This window comes from Terrapene carolina, unplaced genomic scaffold (genome assembly GCF_002925995.2).
Source record: "Terrapene carolina triunguis isolate 2854851 unplaced genomic scaffold, T_m_triunguis-2.0 Scaffold233, whole genome shotgun sequence".
Classification (NCBI taxonomy): domain Eukaryota; kingdom Metazoa; phylum Chordata; order Testudines; family Emydidae; genus Terrapene; species Terrapene triunguis.
In genome coordinates this window covers 6,166,461-6,185,057 of record NW_020664584.1, presented here as the reverse complement: position 1 = coordinate 6,185,057, position 18,597 = coordinate 6,166,461, and the positions used below count along the sequence as shown (strand labels likewise).

Here is an 18,597-nt window from a genome sequence, read left to right as displayed (position 1 = left end):
CCTGACATTAGCTGCCTCAATTGTACTTATTTTTAGTCTCCTGCATTTGTCAATGAAGAGAATTTGAATCCCGTTAACTAATATATACACACACTATAAAAAAAAAATTAAGATTTTAAGCAGATAAATTCAGACATTTAAAAGTATGCCTCTGGAATTATTTTGTCCATCTAGACTACTGAACTCTGAGGTAGGCTCCGGGAACTGAGTTAGTAGCCCTCTGGGCTAGCAGAAACATGATGGAGGTCCTAAGCATGATGAACACTGTTTACAAGTTAAACATTCCCAAAGCAGATCACTAACTCTCCCCAGCAAAATTATTTAAAAATCCATGTCTTTAGTCAAGAGCATTTGAAAATTCTGGTGATCAAACGATTCTTAATTTAAAAAAAATATGGTAACAATAGTCATTTTACTCAAATAAATCACATCTTTAATTATCTTCAAAGAAGCCAAGGGCAACCATTGAACTCCATGTACTACTTGAATGCTGCAGTGTTCTCCACTGAAAGTAACTTAAAGTGACTGCTGTTTTAAAACTGTATGTCTGAAGGACAACAATGGAAGACAAGTCACAATTTAATGACAGATTTCATCCAGAGGGTGAGGTAACTTACACAAATTAAATTAACAGATTCACCCTTTAGCACACAGGAGGTTGTTACAGTTATTGAATACAGTCATGGAAAAAGTTCAAAAGTTGAATAGTCTTGAACTGCTTTCAAAAATTGTGATGGCTTTTAAAAAAGTTCCAATAAGCAACACTTGTATAAAATCAAGACGGACTGGCTTCTCTGTTAGGGGAGCTGGGGCTGTTCCAGGCTCCTCGGACCACTGGTACAAAAAGGTGGCTGATTTTCATCTCCCACCAGTCCATTACAGGCTCTGATTTATTAAAATGTTCTTGGATTTATTGAAGACCGGAATGGGAGGCAAGGGCTGCAGACTGTCAGTCGTAGTGGATGGCAGTGTAAAAGATTATCCAAACAACCTGAAGAGGGGACAAACAAGGAGAGAAAGTGAAGGTTAATCAAGCCCCTGTGGAAAGGTTTCAAACATTTACCGCCCTCCCCCTTATCACAAAAAAGAATGAATTTTTCAATAAGCCGTGCTAGTGCTGTGAGTGGTGCTAGAGCACAACCATAAACAGAATCCAAGGTGCAACTCCATGGGGTAAGTCATTTTTACCATCAGAAATCCATCACTGTTTTCAGTAAGAGGCCACTCTACTGGACAGGAAACTAAATTTCAACTTTGGGGCCACTGCGGACAGCTATAAGGAATGTGACATACCACAGACTGGTGCAGTCTGCCATCTGATTGGCTTGGAGTCCTATCATGCCCCACACTGAAGTGCCACCAAAGAATCTATGCCCGCTTCAAAACAGCCCCAAATGGGATCACAGGCATTTTTTTTGGGGGGGGGGGGGGGGAGAGGGGGAATGCATAAAAGAAAAATATTTTAAAGGTGCAGTATTACTGACTCATAGCAGAGATCCTGAAAGATAAGAGCAGTGAATTCAAAATAACAAATGCCACGGCTCTAGATTACACCCTGATGGAGATGGGGAGCAGATTTTAAAAATAAAGTTGCACTGCCATCATCATAGAACCATAGGGTTAGAAGAGTCTAGTCAACCCCCCTGCCAAGATGCAGGATTTGTTGTGTCTACACCATCCAAGACAGATGGCTACCCAGCCTCCTTTTGAAAACCTCCAGTGAAAGAGCTTCCAGAACCTCCCTAGGCCATCTGTTCCATTGTCCCACTGTTCTTACAGTTAGGAAATGTTTCTTGAGATTTAATCTAAACCTGCTGTGGTTTGAACCCATTGCCTCTTGCCCTGCCCTCTGTGGCAAGAACAACTTTTCTCCATGTTTTTTATGGCAGCCTTTCAAGTATTTGAAGACTGCTACCATGTCCCCCCTTAATCTCCTTTTCCAAACTAAAGATACCCAGTTCCTACAGCCTTTGCTCATATGGCTTGCATTCCATCCCTTTGATCTTTGCTGCTCACCTCTGGATCCTTTCTATACACTGGTGACCAAAACTGGACACAGTACTCCAGCCGAGGCCTAACCAGCACTGAGGCATCACCTCCTGTGACTTGCAACCAAAAATCGCATTTGCTTTTTTTGCAACAGCATCACATTGCTGACTCATGTTGAGGTTATGATCCACCACAATCCCCAGATCCTTCTCAGCAGTGCTGCTGCCAAGCCAGTTATCCTTCTCTATTTGTGCATTTGGCTTTTTTTCCTTAAGTGTAACATCTTATATTTGTCTTTGTTGGATTCATTTTGTTGTCTACAGTCCAGTTTTCCAATTTATCAAGATCCCTCTGAATTTTAACTCTATCCTTCAAAGTGTTGGCAACCTCCCCTAGCTGTCTCATCTGTATGCTGGAGAGAGGGGGGAACACTAAGAATTAACTGACCTTACAACTGCTAAAGTACAGCCTTTCCCCTTGCTGTGAAGTTTCTGCCCCTTAGCCCTCCCTTACCTAGGATTCCATGGCACGTTCCTACTCACTCACATCTCATCACTACTACTCCACAGGCAGTAACTGGAGCAACTGGAAAGGAAGCGAGGAGGAGGGGAGGGAATTACCAAAAACAGTGCAAACGATGTCATGAATCCTTCTTTCGTTAGCTCCCATGTGCCTCCATACTCCTCCTCGTCTATCTGCTGAAAGCTACTAAAATAGAGGTACAGGACGCCAGCATTGATCAGGCAGAATCTGGGGACAAAGATATTAGGAGCCATCATTTCCAAATTACAGGATAAAACCGTCTAATGATCTAATCAACATTACAGCCAAGGAGTAGGATGTTCTCCTCCTGTCCCCAGCTTGATAGAGAGTCCAGTTCAAACTCTTCTGCCTTCTGGAAAGAAAGCATGTAAGAGCAGATTCTCTCCAGTGCAGGGAATGTTAACTCTACCCACTTTTTTCCCAGCCTGTCAAGTGCTGGATCTACAAGTGCATCTATAGTCTGGCTTCATATAGTTGTAGCAGGGAATGAGTTCTTAGCCAAATTTAAGATTACCGCCATCACACTCTGCCAGTAGAGCACAGATTTGTGGCCCTATAGGCAGGGATTAGTAGTTAAATGCTCAGGAGATCACCAGCACAAAAGCTAAAACCCAAGGACTTAAATACAGTATCAGTCTCTCGGTCTCAGCACCAGTTAACTAAACCCAAGTCTAACAGAGCTCATCTCACCCTAAAAGACGCAGGGCCCAATCTGCTGTTTCCCTGTGACTGCACTTTATTGCCTGCTAGGCTAGTGTGCAGGTGATCCCTACAATCAGGTGCAGCATGGAGACAGGCCTGGACAGGCCGGGGGGGGGGGATCTACTGTGGCCTGGGCAGATCTGTACCCTGGACATTCTGTGCTCCTGGCAAGTGCTAAGGGCCCCCGCAGCTAGGGTGTAACTTTGGGCAACCATCAGCCTGTCCCAGAGATCACACAAGCTCCAGTGCAGAGTTAAATCTGGCCTCAAGAGACTCAGGATTGGGACAACCCGGGAAGTGAAAACTTGCCTTCAAACAGTGCACTTCTTGCAAGGAGAGTTGTGTGGGATGAGAGGAGGGTGGGAAAAGACTGGAGCTCTGTGCCAGATGGAAGGCAGGAGTCCTGCCTTCCATGTTGCTCTTAAAAGAGAACATGCACAACATTTACCAGAGAACCTACAATAGTCGTAGTTGCATTAAATGTATCTGGCACATTAGGAAACTGTTAAACACAAGCTCTCCAGTGTGGAAGATTCCACTGTTTACCAAATGTCAGCTTCAGTTACTTTGATAACCTTCCACACAGGAACTCATTTGCTCAAACAGCTGGGAGACACACTGAACTAGTAAGTGAACACAAGCAAGAACACAGTATTTCTCATCTGTTGTTACTGTCGTTTAGTTTTAACTATTTATAACAGGGACTGAAAAACAAGCTCTCCAGTGGTTAATATAAAGCTTTCCCTGGGGCTCTTACTCCTCAATTGCTGCAGAATTTAAGGTTTCAGTAACACAAAAAGTGTCTCTAGCCCTAAGAGTTGTGAAGATAATCTTCAAGATGCAAAATGATACAGCGTTTTCTTCCAGAGTCTGCAAACAGCCTCAATGTCTCTGCTGCTCGGAGCTTTCCCAGGCGGTTTCACAATGGTATTAACAAGACTAGTCAGGTTCAGTGCTACTATTATGAACCATGTGAGCAACAATGCAACTCTCCAGAATTGTATCAATGTCACACTGCTGCTGCTGGGAAAAATATGAGCACCAGCAGAAACAGGCACTGGAGAAGACACCCCTCATGGTCAAAAACAGTCTGAAAGTGTAGAGAATCAGAGACTACCTTCTTTCCCCTTGCCTTCTTGCAGCAGCTAAGATGTCTGAGAGAAGGGAGGAGACAGAAAACTTCCCTTCCAGCACTTGGAGGGCTGTAAAGGTTTAAGTTTTTAAAGACATCAACTAGCCACAGGCAGATAGAAATATGGAGTCCCCCATCGGAACTGAGGGACAGCACCCCGTATGAAATCCCAGTACTATTCCTCTTCAACACCTAGAGCACCGCTTCTGGTGCCCCTCCCATTTTCTGTATTTACTTCTGTCTAGCAGGCTTGGTCCTTTAACTCATACCGTAGGTGGCTGGTAAACTTTCCAAACCCTGTTATAACATTTTTAATTAATTAGTTTGCTCACTATAACACTGTGATGTCTTTACTAAGAAGGGAACAAGGATCCCATACATCTAGGCAGATTAGAGGTTTTATTATACATATGCATGGATATAAATTTAAAAAAAAAGTTAATTTTGGATGCCCCTTCCCCTTACAATGATATTGAAGGTACAGATTTTGGTAAAATAGTATCTCTCATGAGAGGGACGAGAGAACAGCAGAAGACCCCCAAGAATGATGTTTTGCTTGTTACAGTTTACATGTTCTACTGTTTTGGAGACACCTTTTTGATTTCAAAAGGAACAAACATCCTTAGTGGGACTGTACAGAACACATTCTGCAACAAGGGTACTCAACTTGGAAGCTGCAAACAATTATTGGGGTCGTAACCACCCTGCCTTTCCCATACGGATCCCAGTTACATGGGACGGGGGTCCAAGTATGGGGAAAAGGCATCATGGTATGGAAAATATTCAGAATCACTGCTCTAAAAGACAGAAATTGGACATTTCTCCAGTAAGTCTGAGATGTTTTTAAAGTAAAAAAAGGAACTATTCAGAATGGGGGGTGGAGGGAAAAGTTACAGGTGCCAATTGGCTCATGAGGTCACATGATTTATCCTTTGAACTATGATACAGTATTTAGAGGAAATGTCAGACTTTAATGCATTTCCAGCACCCTGCTGCTTTAAAATAGACTAGAGATATTGTGACCTCCACATCTGAAAAAAAGAAAAATACATGTCAGATAAGAGGAAAGAAACCTTACATTGCTATTCCCACAAATCCCTTCAGTGGAACTACGCCCCAGATGACTCCCAAAATAACTGCAATGATCTGTCGGAACCAGTAGATCACGTCTAAAAACTCATCCTGAGGAGAGAGAAAAAACAGCAAAGTTTGATATCTCACATATAATATCTAGTTTAGATAAAACATTTATAAGAACCCCTCATGCAACTAACTTGGAAAAAAATCAAGGCTCTGAACACAGATTGCTTTTCAAAAGAAAAAATATTTTAAGAAACTATATATAAAGTATTTGAAAGTAGCTAATGGCAATAGATGGATCCCACCCCTCTTTCCTTTTCTAAGTTCTGGCTTCAGTTTACAGTTCTCCCACTGGTGCGACACACAGAGAACAGATCTTTAGTCCACTTGTTTTAGAATTAGATATTAAAAATGTTCATAGCTCCAACTTTTCAGCTATTTATATTCTTTACCAGTTTTAAAAGCCTACATCATTCTTGAGTTCTTTCCCATCACCCACAAACAAATGTTGCCAGAAAATCAGCACTCTCAAGCAACCACAAATGACAGAAACAGGTGTGTATGAATCATGGAGATAAAAAACCATATTCAGCAAGGAAAGATTTTGATTCTCCATGGGACTGTTAAAAAAAGGAGGAGGGGGAGAATCAGTTATGAAAAAAGATTTAAAGTTCAATTCTATTCCAAAGAGACTAAAAATGGCACCTACTTAAACTGCATCCCATGTCTGTATTCAGAGTCATACCTGAATAGCTGAGTGACAGTAATGTATAACTTTCTATTCCTGTTCTCCTTGCAGAGATCATGAAGCTATGAACGCTTGTATTCTATTCTGCCACATACTTCAAATCAAAATTCAATTCTGCTCTCAAATACACCTTTGCAACTTCACTAAAGACAGGGAGCACTGGCATAACTTAGGACAGAATTTGGCCTACAGAATTTTTATTATGGGGTTGTAAAAGGTAGGTTGGGTTTCCACACTTCCCAGCATCTCAGCTTGTTTGAAGCCAATCAGGTGAAATAATGCATTAACATCCTCTCTCCATGCACTGATATTATACAGAAGTCAATTTCTCCAAAAAGCTCAATATTTCTTATTTGAATGATGCAATCTTCATATCAATTCATCTTCTATCATGTTCAGAGTCTATATTTTTTTTTTAAAAGAAACATTTGCACACAGAAGAAAGATGCTCAGGTGACTCAACTGTGGCAGCATCCACAGGAGCTCTAATGACTCCTTTGCCGTGTTGGCAGTGGCACCTCAGAGAAGTCCTTTTATTTGCACAATAACTGACAAACAGCACTGAAAACTCAAGCCATTGCCCTGCTGATTGTGTTGTTACAACAAAAAGTTCGGAGTCACAGCTCGCTTGTAGCAAGAAATGCAAAAATGTCACAATTTCAGCTAAAAATCACAGCCCACATTCTTCCAAATGTATTGTTATTTTTTTTAATTGCTAAAATAAGTATCTGATTCAAATAGAAAAAATACTAATATTGATATATTTTTTTTTAATATAAAATTATACTAAAGCTTATTTTAATAGGAATGTGTAACATGCCTCAATTACATGGCTTTACAGGGTTTCTGTCATCTCCAAATACAACTTTATAAAACCAGAAAATAACTGCTCTCGGAGTTACGAAAGCAGCCTTGCATTATTTACGCTCTGCTCCCATTTGGAAAATCACAGCTCTGACTCTGCAAACACATATGCGGGAACTTAATTTACACATGCAAGTAGTTCCAGTGACTTCAGAGGAACAATTTATGTGCTTAAAGTCAGGTATATGCATCCATTTTGCAGAATCCAGGCCTTAATGTGTTTTAATGAAAGCTGAAAGAAAACCACAATGAATTATTGAGTAGCCATGACATTTATAATTGAAAAAAATTGCAGAAGAGTTAAGCCATGACAGACACTCAGGGCTTGTCTTCACTATGGAGCGCTGTTCAATCGATGCAGCGGCATCAATTTAGCGGGTCTAGTGAAGACACGTTCAATTGATGGGAGAACGCTCTCCCATCAATTTCTGTACTCCGCCTCAACAAGAGGCGGAAGCAATGTCGGCGGGAGAGCATCTCCCGTCGACATAGCGTAGTGTGAACCCTGCGGTAAGTGGATCTAAGCTACATCGACTTGAGTTACGCTACTAACAACACGAATTGCATAGCTTAGATCGACCGGCAGCGGTAGTGTTGACCTGTCCTCAGACTCACCAGTTACGCTGTGGTACTCCCCAAATAGCCCAGCTGGATGACCATCATCTTACAAGAGATAACTAACATTTGGATGTTTCCTTTGGCTTATTCCTAGTTTTGATTTTTGGATTGTGCAGGTAGAAATTTGATTTAACTCTAAAACGAGTCAAGGAGCTGAATCCTGCTCTTAGTTACCTTTGTATAAATCCAGAGTCCACTGTGGTCAGTGCAGTTACTCTGGATTTATACTGGTGTAACAGAGTAGACTTTGGTCCTCTAAATACGTAAGTTGTAGAACTCACACTGAACATTTGTAACCAGTTACATTCTAAGATCTGTACAACAGGAGCAACTAACCCTTTTAAACCAGTAGTCTAAACAAATGATTTACATAAAAGGGGCAACTGCACTGAGACTATGGAGTTGTATTCACTTGGGACACTCACAAGGTGACAGTAAGACTAGCCTGATGTACAGACAGAGCGCAAAGCAAAAGGAAGCTGGAGATCTACTTATATCACCGCCACAGTATCTGAGCACCTCACAGATAATAAGTCCATCCTCACAGCACTCCTGTGAGGTAGGAAGGTATTACTCTCATTTACTACAGATAGGGAATTAAGGCAGAGAAAGATTAAATGATTTGTTTTACAAAAATTACAGGGGAACTGTCTATTTTTGCAGTAGAGGTGGTACATGTGACCAAATGAAACTCACCTAGCCTAAGGTCTGGTCTACAGTTTAAAAATTTGCCAGTACACTTATGCCAGTCAGGAGTGCAATTTTCCCCCACTTCAACTGATACAGCTATGTCCTAAGGTAGACACAATCATACCAGCAAAGAAGGCCTTCTGCCTGTACAGACTACCCTGTTCAGGTACCTGGTTTAAGCTATACTGACAAAGTAACTTTTGCTAGTACAAGCCGTCTCTCCACGAGGAGGGTTTGCCAATATACCACTACTGCCAGCAAGCATTTTTAAGCCTAGACAAGTCTACAGCAAGCACTAGAACAGAGGTGGGCAAACTATGGCTCGCGTGCCACATCCGGCTCACGGGACCGTCCTGCTCGGCCCCCAAGCTCCTGGCCCCGGGAGGCTAGACTCTGGCCGCTCCCTCGCTGCTCCCTCTCCCTCGCAGCCTCAGCTCGCCCTGCCACCAGTGCAATGCTCTGCGTGGCAGGGCTGTGAGCTCCTGGGGCAGCGCAGCTGCAGAGCCCAGCCTGACCCCGGTCTCTGTGCTGCGGCGTGGCCCGGCTCCAGCCGGTCGGCGTGGCTGTAGCGCCGCCAGCCACTGGTGCTCCAGGCAGCGCGGTAAGGGGGCAGGGAGCAGGGGGGGTTGGATAGAGGGCAGGGGAGTTCGGGCGGTGGTCAGGGGTCAGGGTGTGGATAGGGGTCCAGGCGGTTGGGGGGGGGTACAGGGGGTTGAATGGGGGCAGTCAGGAAGGAGGGGGGGTGGCTGGGGCAGCAGGGGGCAGTCAGGGGACAGGGAAAAGGGGCGGTTGAATGGGGCAGGGGTCCCGGGGGGGCCGTCAGGAATGAGAGGAGGAGTTGGATGGGGTGGCAGAGGTCCAGAGGTAGTCAGGGGACAGGGAGCAGGGGTGTGTGGATGGGGCAGGAGTCCCGGGGGGGGGGCAGATAGGAGGTGGGGGCTGGGCTATGACCCCCTCCCCTAACCGGCCCTCCATACAATTGACGAAACCTGATGCAGCCCTCAGGCCAAAAAGTTTGCCCACCCTTGCACTAGAGGCTACATCTATGCCAGAAGTTTTCTGAAATCTTCCCACTGTTCTTCTAGCACTGCTGTAGCATTATCAGCTACAGCAGTAGGAGGGCCAGTGTAGACTAGCTACTGACATTTTTTACTAGCATTGCATGCTTCAGAACTAGTCTAAACCACCATGCAATACTTATCACCTTTCACAATGAGAGGCATATGTGGGAACGTGTTATCTTTTATTGAACCAACTTCTGTTGGTGAGAGAGACAAACTTTCAAGCCTCACAGAGTTCTTCTTCATGTCTGTGTGGCTCAAATGCTTGTCTCTCTTACCAACAGAAGTTGGTTCAATAAAAGATATTACCTCACCCACCTTCTCTCTCTCTAATATCGTAGGACTGACATAGCTACAACTACATCTCATTGCAATAGACGTGTACGGAGAGATTCTCTTTTAACAATTTCCTTCCTTCCTTCCCTTTTTATGCATGCAAAACATGAGATTGCTTCTTTGTGTGTGATGTTAGGTGCCCTATTCAGTAGGAATCCACTACCTGCTTCTATATCATTCCAAAATCTCAGCTTCTTTCCAGCTCACACCATTCATCAGACATGGCTCACTGATAGAGTCAGGACAGGTCTACACTTAAAATGCTGCAGAGGCAATGGTGCAGCTATGCCACTGAAGCGCTTCAGTAAAGATGCTACTATGCCAATGGCAGACTTCTCCCATCAATAGTTAATTCATCTCTATGAGGCGGTAGCTATGTTGACATAAGCCCTCCAGGCAACAGCATTGGTTAGGTTGGTATAACTGCATCGTTCAGGGGTGTGGACTTTTCACACCTCTGAGTAACGTAGTTATACCAATATAAGCTCATAGCATAGACCTGGCCTAAATTAGCACAAATTAATTCACAGTATCCTAAAGAGCAGCGCAGGTTGGAAAATGCCTTTAGCTGTTTGCATGGCAAGTTTTATAGCTCCAATTATTAAAGAAAAGTTACAAAATCAGCACGTAGACTGTCTCCAACACAGAGCACTGCAATTTCACCCCAAGTCTCTGTGCCTTAGTCTCACAGGAAAGAAAAGACTAGTCTGATTTCTGAAAAATACTCAAATAGGGTTTCTGAGGATGTGCCAAAAAAACTGCCTGAGAAAAACACTTTTAAAAGGTGTCGAGTATCAAAGGGGTAGCCGTCTTAGTCTGGATCTGTAAAAGCATCCGAAGAAGGGGGTATTCACCCACGAAAGCTAATGCTCCAATACGTCTGTTAGTCTATAAGGTGCCACAGGACTCTCTGCTACTTTTAAAAGGGCTTTCCCAGCTCATGGGGCTACAAGTATCCTCAACCCTCCCACTGCCCGTGGGTGACCTCATGAGGTGGGCACAGCAGCACCTCCCAACCCTCCCAGCACCCACAGGTGACCCCCAGCGGGCAGCAGTAGCCCCCCAACCCTCATGGGTGACCCACAGCAAGTGGCAGCAGCCCCACCCCAACCCTCCCAGCACCCACGGGTGACCCCCAGCGGGCGGCAGCCGCCCCCCAAGCCTCCCAGCGCCCACGGGTGACCCCAGCGGGCGGCGGCAGCAGCCCCCCAAGCCTCCCAGTGCCCACGGGTGACCCCAGCGGGCGGCGGCAGCCCCCCCAGCGCCCGTGGAGAGACGAGCACCACCCCCCGCCCAGCCAGGCCGGGCCGGGCCGGGCCAGGCCACCCCGCGCGGGCCCCGGCCGCACCTTGTCCTCCCAGGCGGAGTCGCTCCGCAGCGCCTTGCCCCACACCGAGCCGCGCAGCGCGCCGCCGCCGCCGTTGGCCACCAGGTGCTGCTGCGGGTGAGACAACGGCGGCTCCTCCTTCCGCCGGGCACCGCTCATCTTCCCCAGGCCCCACCACAGGCCGCCCCGCTGCCCTCAGGCCCCGCGGTCACTGCAAGGGAAGCGGCGCACGTGACGGCCGGCTCTTGGGCTCAGCCAATCACACCTCTCCCTGCCGGGGAGGGGCGGGGCTGAAGCCGGACTGCCCTCTATCGCACGATGGGGAGGGTCCGTTTCCTTCCCTACGGCAGGAGGGAGGGGTCATTCTGAAAAGCGTTGCTGCTATTCCCTGGAGGGTGGGGCCTGAGAGCGGGAGACAGGATCTGCAGAATGGGGCGGGGCTTTGGGAAGGAGGGGGAGGGGCTTTGGGAAAGAGCTGGGGGGACCTCTGCCACAGGGAGGAGGGGAGCTGCAGGGGGATGGGGGGCAGCTGTCCCATTGCAGAGCCCAGAGTCCCTCTGGAGCTTCCCATGCTCTCTGGTCTCCTCTGGGAGCTGTACTCCATACAGGGGAGCCGTCCCCTCTGGGGTGGGGCATAGCCACAGGTTAACCCCCCACAGCAGTTTCTCAGATCTACTACACCTGCCAGCCTCTAGCGCTTCCCCTCCAAGGGCCTCAATGCACGTAAGAACAGCCATACTTAGTCAGACCAAAGGTCCATCTAGCCCAGTATCCTGTCTTCCGACAGTGGCCAATACCAGGTGCCCCAGAGGGAATGAACAGAACAGGTAATCATCATGTGATCTATCCCCTGTCACCCATTCCCAGCTTCTGGCAAACAGAGGCTAGGGACATGGGCGCCGACTCCATGGGTGCTCCGGGGCTGGAGCACCCACAGGGAAAAATTAACAGGTGCGCCGCACCCACCGGCAGCCAAGCTCCCCACTCCTCGCCTCCTTCTCTCCCCTCTCAGCACGCCGCATTCTCGCTTCTCCCCCTCCCTCCCAGCGCTTCCCACCACCTAACAGCTGTTTGGCGGTGCTTAGGACTTTCCGGGAGGGAGGGGAAGGAACGGGTACGCGGCGCACTCAGGGGAGGAGGCGGAGAAGAGGCAGGGCAGGGGCGGGAACTTGGGGGTTGGGGATGGAATGGCAGCAGGAAGGGGGCAGGGCTGGGGTGGAAAAAGGCGGGGTGGGGCGGGGACTTTGGAGAAGGGGTGGAATGGGGGTGGGGTGAGGGCGGGGAAGAGGCGGGACCGGGGTGGTCAAGCACCGGAGCAGAGGGGAAGCCAGCGCCTATGGCTCGGGACACCATTCCTGTCCACTTCATAGACACCAACTGTCCCTCCCAACAGAGACTCTTTGCAAGGGGGTGCCCGCAGGGCAGGCAGCACCAGTCATTTGCCTGGGAAGTGGCGAGGAAGTATTTGTGAGAGAGATGGCAATATCTTTCGGATATCGTTTTGAATTAATTTTAAATAGCTTTGGGATCCATGGTATTATAAATGCAAAATTTATGTATTATTGTGGGATTGCATGTAAATTCCCTAGGGGAGACACATGGCTAGTGTATACCCTGGGAAGTGTTCAGAGCTTCAAGGGACTGTTTTAAACAATGTGCTATGCAAGAGGGAACTTTTAGGACAAACAAAATTAAGTGGCTTTCCTAGGAAATATCTGGGGGGAGGAAAATGCAAATTATCACATCCAGACCCAACATTTTAAAGCTACACCCTGAGAAGAGACCCACTGTCTGACTGATTACCTATTCATGGTCTCTGAAGATCAAAGAAGGTCAAAATTGGGTTGCCAATTTTGGTTAGACGCATTCCTGGAGGTTTTGTCACATGACATAATCTTTAATTAAAGATTAATCTTTAATTCCTGGAGATTCCAGGACAATCCTGAAGAGTTGGCAACCCTATCAAAGACTCAAGCTATATAAAGGAAAGGTTAACCTATGCAGGGGCAGCAGGTTTGTATAATTTTTGGTGGTGCCCAGAACGGGTCCAAGTTCCACCCCCCCACACACCTGCCTAAGGCTCTGGGAGGGAGTTTGGGTGCGGGAGGGGGTTTGGGGTGCAGGCTCTGGGAGGAAGTTTGGGTGTAGGAGGGGTGCAGGCTCTGGGATGGAGTTTGGGTGCTGGGTGCAGGCTCTGGGCTGGGGCAGGGGATTGTGGTGCAGGAGGGGGTGTGGGACACTCACCCAAGCCCCCCCAGGCTGCTGCCCAGGAGGTCCAGCCAGGATAACACCCCCCTGGAGTCGACTCGGAGTCGTCTGCCTCGAGGGGTGGCTCCCATGTACCTCCTCACCTCCTCCCTCCGCAGGCCGCAGCAGCCGCCTCAGCCTGCCCCCAGCACTACTCCCTCGTAGTCAGCCGTGGCAGCGGCTGGTAAGGGAGCGCAGCACGGAGCTGCAGGGGGCAGCCGCCCACTGCCCAGGGTAGGCAGGGATGCTCGGGGAAGGCGCGTGGGGGTGGCAGATGGGGCCGGGGGAGGTGCGCGGAGCGGCAGGCAGGGCCGGGGGAGAGACCCAGCCCAGAACATTGATGGAGCCGGGCCCCCAGGCCCTGAATTTGCTGGAGCCCAGGCACCGTGGGCCCATATAACTTGCTGCCCCTGAACCTATGCATATGTGTTCTTGTTCTGATAAAAATGCTGTTATGAAGTTGTAATCACAAAACCCCTGTGTGAGGTTTGAATGACTGATCACCTACTTGAGCTCTTGTTGGAGTTGGGGGTGATCCCCAGTAAGCTTATTAGCGTGTCTGTAATTTCTTTTATTGTTTTTAATATGTTTTCTCTGTAAGGCTTTCACCTTAAGAATAAATATGCTTGCTTAGACAGGGCTTATAACTGTGGCAATTTCACTGTTTATAACCTCTGGAGAGAAAGCAAAGTGCAGACGCTTGCCATTTAGGCAGTCTGACTTGCTGGGGTACTTGCCATCTAGGCCGGGAACTGTGCACCCTGGAAATGTCCCTGTCAGGAGGGAGAGAGATGTGGATCTCTGGCTAAGAGAAGTGAAGGCTGAGGCACCGGGAGTGTAGAGCGGATGTCCTTGCTGGACCACAAGGGGGAAATACAAGTGCAGTTGCCCTGAACCATGACAGTATTATTTATCCCTGTTTTACAGATAGAGAAGCTGAGGCACAGAGAAAAATGATTTGCCCAACGTTACACACAGCCACTGGCAGAACCAGTAACAGAAAACAGCAGTACTGACTCCCAGTCCTATATTCTAAACATTAGGCCACGTTGTCTTCCCCCTACAGCCGCTATAGGACATTCAGGAGAATCCCCATAGTTGATTTACACTGTTGGGTAATTTGGAGAAGCAGAATGTAGTTTCCTACAATTCAAGGGCAAGGCACCTGCGTTAACACTCCAGTTTTGATATAAAGTACCCAGGGGTTCTTAAGAACCACAAGCAATCAGTTGCCCAGTATGATGTGCCTTCCAACAGATGACACCTCTGACAGCAGCACCTATACAGGCTATCTGAGGAAACAGAGGACAAGTATGAAAAATACTGGACCAAGCTTATTCTGAGGTATTAAGGATGGTCTAGTGATTTGAGCACTGAATTATGACTCAAGAGACCTGGCTTCAATTCCTCGCTCAACCATAGACTTCTTGTGTGACCTTGGGCAAGTTGCTGTAAAATGCGAGTAGCACTTCCCTATCTTACAGGGGTATTGCAAGGATAAAATCCCTTAATGATGGTGAGGCACTCAGGTACTAAGGTGGTGAGGATCACATGTGTGGAGAAATTTTTTTAGGGGACAACTCCCCACAATGTTTATTCGTATTACAAAATCTTGCATTTATATCACTGTGTATTGTCTGTTACATGACTGTTACTTGAAATGACACGCATTTAATCTGATCAAATGTTTCTTAGTAACTCCTTATTGAATACAGGACTTGAGGCACTCAAGAAGGAATGTCCTTTAAAATAGAAAATGTGGGGTTAGTCAAAAGGAGTTCTGTCTGTGTCCCAGTTAATTCAATCAGACACTCATGCAAACCATCTGAGGCCTGCAAGGCACATTCCAGCTCCAGAAATCATGCTGTTGGTTGTATCTGCAATTAAAACAATAATTTGAATATCAATTGGGTCCTAATAACTCAGCCATTATTATATTATATTCCTGCGTTATGAAAGCAGCAGCATTAAGCCTAGATCAGTTGTATTTCTCACGAGAAAGTGAGCTGAGAATCACTTTAACTGCATCCCAGTGGAATAATGCGGGAATAATAAACCATCCTTGGCTGACCTATATTATGGTTGATTCAACTGAAGATTCTCTTTAGGATGTACTCTGCATCCTCAGGCAGTCATAAACGAGGCTGATAGAAATTGTGGGGTGGAGATGGATAGCAGACTTACATATGAGCTGAAAGCTATGTCCACAGCCACGGACCAGACTTGCATGGTTTGGGTTTGTCATGACAAGGAAAAGTGTTTGAGTTTAGGTCAGGTTTAGCTCATACATGCATGCTATTCCTCACCTGAACTTGACCTCTTTTCCTAGTAGAAATGCAGGGTAACTGCGAGTGACAAAGTGTTACCCTGCATCTACACAAGGAAAATGGACAAGTTTAGTTCCAACTGAGCTAGCACATGGCAGCTAAGCCCGGTCCAGACTCAACCACTTTTCCTAGTCAAGACAAACCTTTTAACAGAGAGGTGTTTCTCTGATACCTGAATCCAAATGTCACACCTTAAGGGCTGATTGGGGATGTGATCTGGCCCTGAAGCATCTAAGTATGCTTTTCAGCTCCAGCAAACCATAATTTGGTGACCAATGAGAGCAGCTGAGCTAGCTCAGAGGGTTTCACATGCATCGCATCTTTGCTGTTGTTAAGGCTTACTAGGTTTGGGGAGGAGAGGGGCCCCATTATACTTGCTTTTTGGCCCATAATGGAGTATGCAATATTAAAAAAAAAAAAATTAATGGAGATATCCTATCTCCTAGAACTGGAAGGGACCTTGAAAGGTCATGGAGTCCAGCCCCCTGCCTTCACTAGCAGGACCAAGTACTGATTTTGCCCCAGATCCCTAAGTAGCCCCCTCAAGGATTGAACTCACAACGCTGGGTTTAGCGGGCCAATGCTCAAACCACTGAGCTATCCCTCCCCCCTATGTTTATAAACTGTATGGATGGAGAGAGAAATGTATATGGTTCTTCCATTGATCTGCTTATATGAGACTCGTCACCATACTGTCTGAACACCTCGCAGCACTCCTGGGAGGCATGAAAGACACACAAAGTCTGTGTCAAGCCTAGGCATGGAATCCAGATCTCCTGAGTTCCAGTCTGGTACCTTGGTCATGAGATTATCCTTCCTTCTTTTAGCAGGCCTACCAGTCTAACTCAGCACAAAATGTCCTACTGGACTAAATGGTCTTGGGGTTAAATCAGAGGACTAGGAGTCAGGAGAGCCGAGTTTTATTCCCAATTCTGCCAACTGCTTACATTGTGACTTTGGGCAAGACGTATAGAGTCTCTGTACCTCTGTTTCCTGATCTGTTAAATGGAGATGATGACACACATCTGCCTGGTTGACTGCTGGGAGTTACTCTCCCACTGTGGGGAGAATCGGGCCCACGTGACCTGTGCGTTACTACTATCGAGCAGAACCCATTTGTCCACTAGATGGCAGGAAATTTACATCTTTAGCTGCTTGTTCCACTAACTGCTCTGCTGTCTCACCCTGGGAATTTCTTTCAGCTGGGATCAGACATGCAGTCATTAGAGTAAAAGATACCGTGGAGTCTGCAGTATTTGCTTAAACTACAGTTTACCCAGTGAGAAGGAAGCTGGCTATACCTCTGCCATACAGATCAATTAAATGGAGTAAGAACTGGCTAACTGACAGATCTCACAAAGGGGATGTCGACAGGGAATCATCATCAAATGGGGGTTTTCTAAGAGGGTTCTGCAGAGATCAGTACTAGGCCTGATGCTATTCAACATTTTCATTAGTGATCTGGATGTAAATATAAAGTCACTACTGGAAAAATTCATGGATGACACAAAGATTGGTGGAGTGGTAAATAACGAGGGGGACTGGGCAGTCATACAAAGTGATCTGGAGCGCTTGGTAAGTTGGGCCCATTCAAACAAAATGCATTTCAGTGCAACCAAAATGCAGAGTTTTCCATCTAGGAACCAGGGCTACAGGCCACATCTACTGAATGCGGGACTGTCTCCTGGAAAGCAGTGACTTGGAAAAAGATTGAGGAAGCAATAGTGGACTAGTAACAGAACATGAGATCCCAGTGCACTGTTGAGGCCAAAAGGGTTAACACGATCCATGGATGTATGAACAGGGGAGGAGTGAGTGGGAACAGGGAGGTGATTTTACCTCTGTATCCAGCGGTGGCAAGACAGATACTGCAATATTATGTACAGTTCTAGTGTCTACGTTCTTAAAAAGATGTTGAAAAATTGGGGAGAGTGCAGAAAAGAGCCACAAAGGTGATTCGATGGCTGGAGAAAATGCCTTATAGTGAGAGACATCAAGAGCTCAATCTGTTTATTTGATCAAACTGAAGATTGAAAGGTGACTGGATTACAGTGTAGAAATACCTTGATGAGAAGAAAACACCGGGGTACTAAAGGGCTCTAATCTCTCAGAGAAAGGCATATGAAAAACCAGTGGCTGAAAGCTGAAGCCAGACAAACTCAAATGAGAAACTAGGCACATTTTTAACAGTGAGGCTGATTAGTCACTGGAACAAACTGCCGAGGGAAGTGGCAGATTATACAGCACTTGATGTCTTCAAATCAAGATTGAATGACTTTCTGGAGGATGCTTAAGCCAAACACAAGTTATTGGGCTCAATACAGGGATAACTGGGTGAAATTTAATGGCCTGTGTTATAGAGAAAGTCAGATTAGATAATCTAATGGCCCCTCCTCACTTTAAACTCAATGAATCTATAAAAACAACACTGCTTTCAGGTCCTATTAAAATGCCAAATATAAAAGAAATGGCAACGCTGATCTTCCTACAGGTTCAGGCAAATTAAAACCATCCCCCTGCATTCTGTGTGAAGGCCTCTGTGTGCTGAAGGAGCTGTAATAATACAAATTGGAACATGTCAGAAGCTCTTTGATGATTTAGGATTGGGGGGGAAGGACAGAGTGTGCCAAGGCTGCATTGGCCACTTGCCAGGAGCCCAAAGTGTACTTCCATTTTACCATAAACAGGTGCACATAACTGAGATTTTTGCTTCCCTTTGTAGCGTCCTTGAGAGATGAACAGAAAGAGCTTTGTGTTTGAATTCACCAGCCATAAGTATGTTATGCGTAGGGTGCTCAGCTGTGGAACAAGCTACCTAGGGGCGGGAGGGTGAGACTGAACCAAAAATGATCTGTCCTCAGTGCACACTGCTAAATATAGGAATTGCCATACTGGGTCAGATCCAAGGTCCATCTAGCCCAGTATCCTGCCTC

At 46.5% G+C, this 18,597-nt stretch overlaps 1 protein-coding gene across 1 annotated transcript; it reads right to left on the bottom strand.

Annotated features, from left to right (window-relative positions):
• Positions 1-257: 257 nt before the first annotated feature.
• Positions 258-11,312, bottom strand: RAB5IF (RAB5 interacting factor). The gene is made up of 4 exons (XM_024195336.3): positions 11,112-11,312; positions 5,445-5,548; positions 2,610-2,739; positions 258-991 (listed from the first exon to the last, which is right to left on the bottom strand). Exons 1-4 carry the CDS (start codon positions 11,247-11,249, stop codon positions 950-952), a joined length of 414 nt encoding a protein of 137 aa, XP_024051104.2. The 5' UTR covers positions 11,250-11,312; the 3' UTR covers positions 258-949.
• Between the last annotated feature and the right edge of the window lie 7,285 nt (positions 11,313-18,597).

Coding starts and splice junctions, on each gene's coding strand:
- RAB5IF (XM_024195336.3), bottom strand. CDS start 11,249: ATGAGCGGTGCCCGGCGGAAGGAGGAGCCGCCGTTGTCTCACCCGCAG. Junction 5,549..11,111: donor ACTCCGCCTGGGAGGACAAG/GTGCGGCCGGGG, acceptor CTCTCTCCTCAG/GATGAGTTTTTAGACGTGAT. Junction 992..2,609: donor CATCGTTTGCACTGTTTTTG/GTAATTCCCTCC, acceptor TCCCCTCTTCAG/GTTGTTTGGATAATCTTTTA.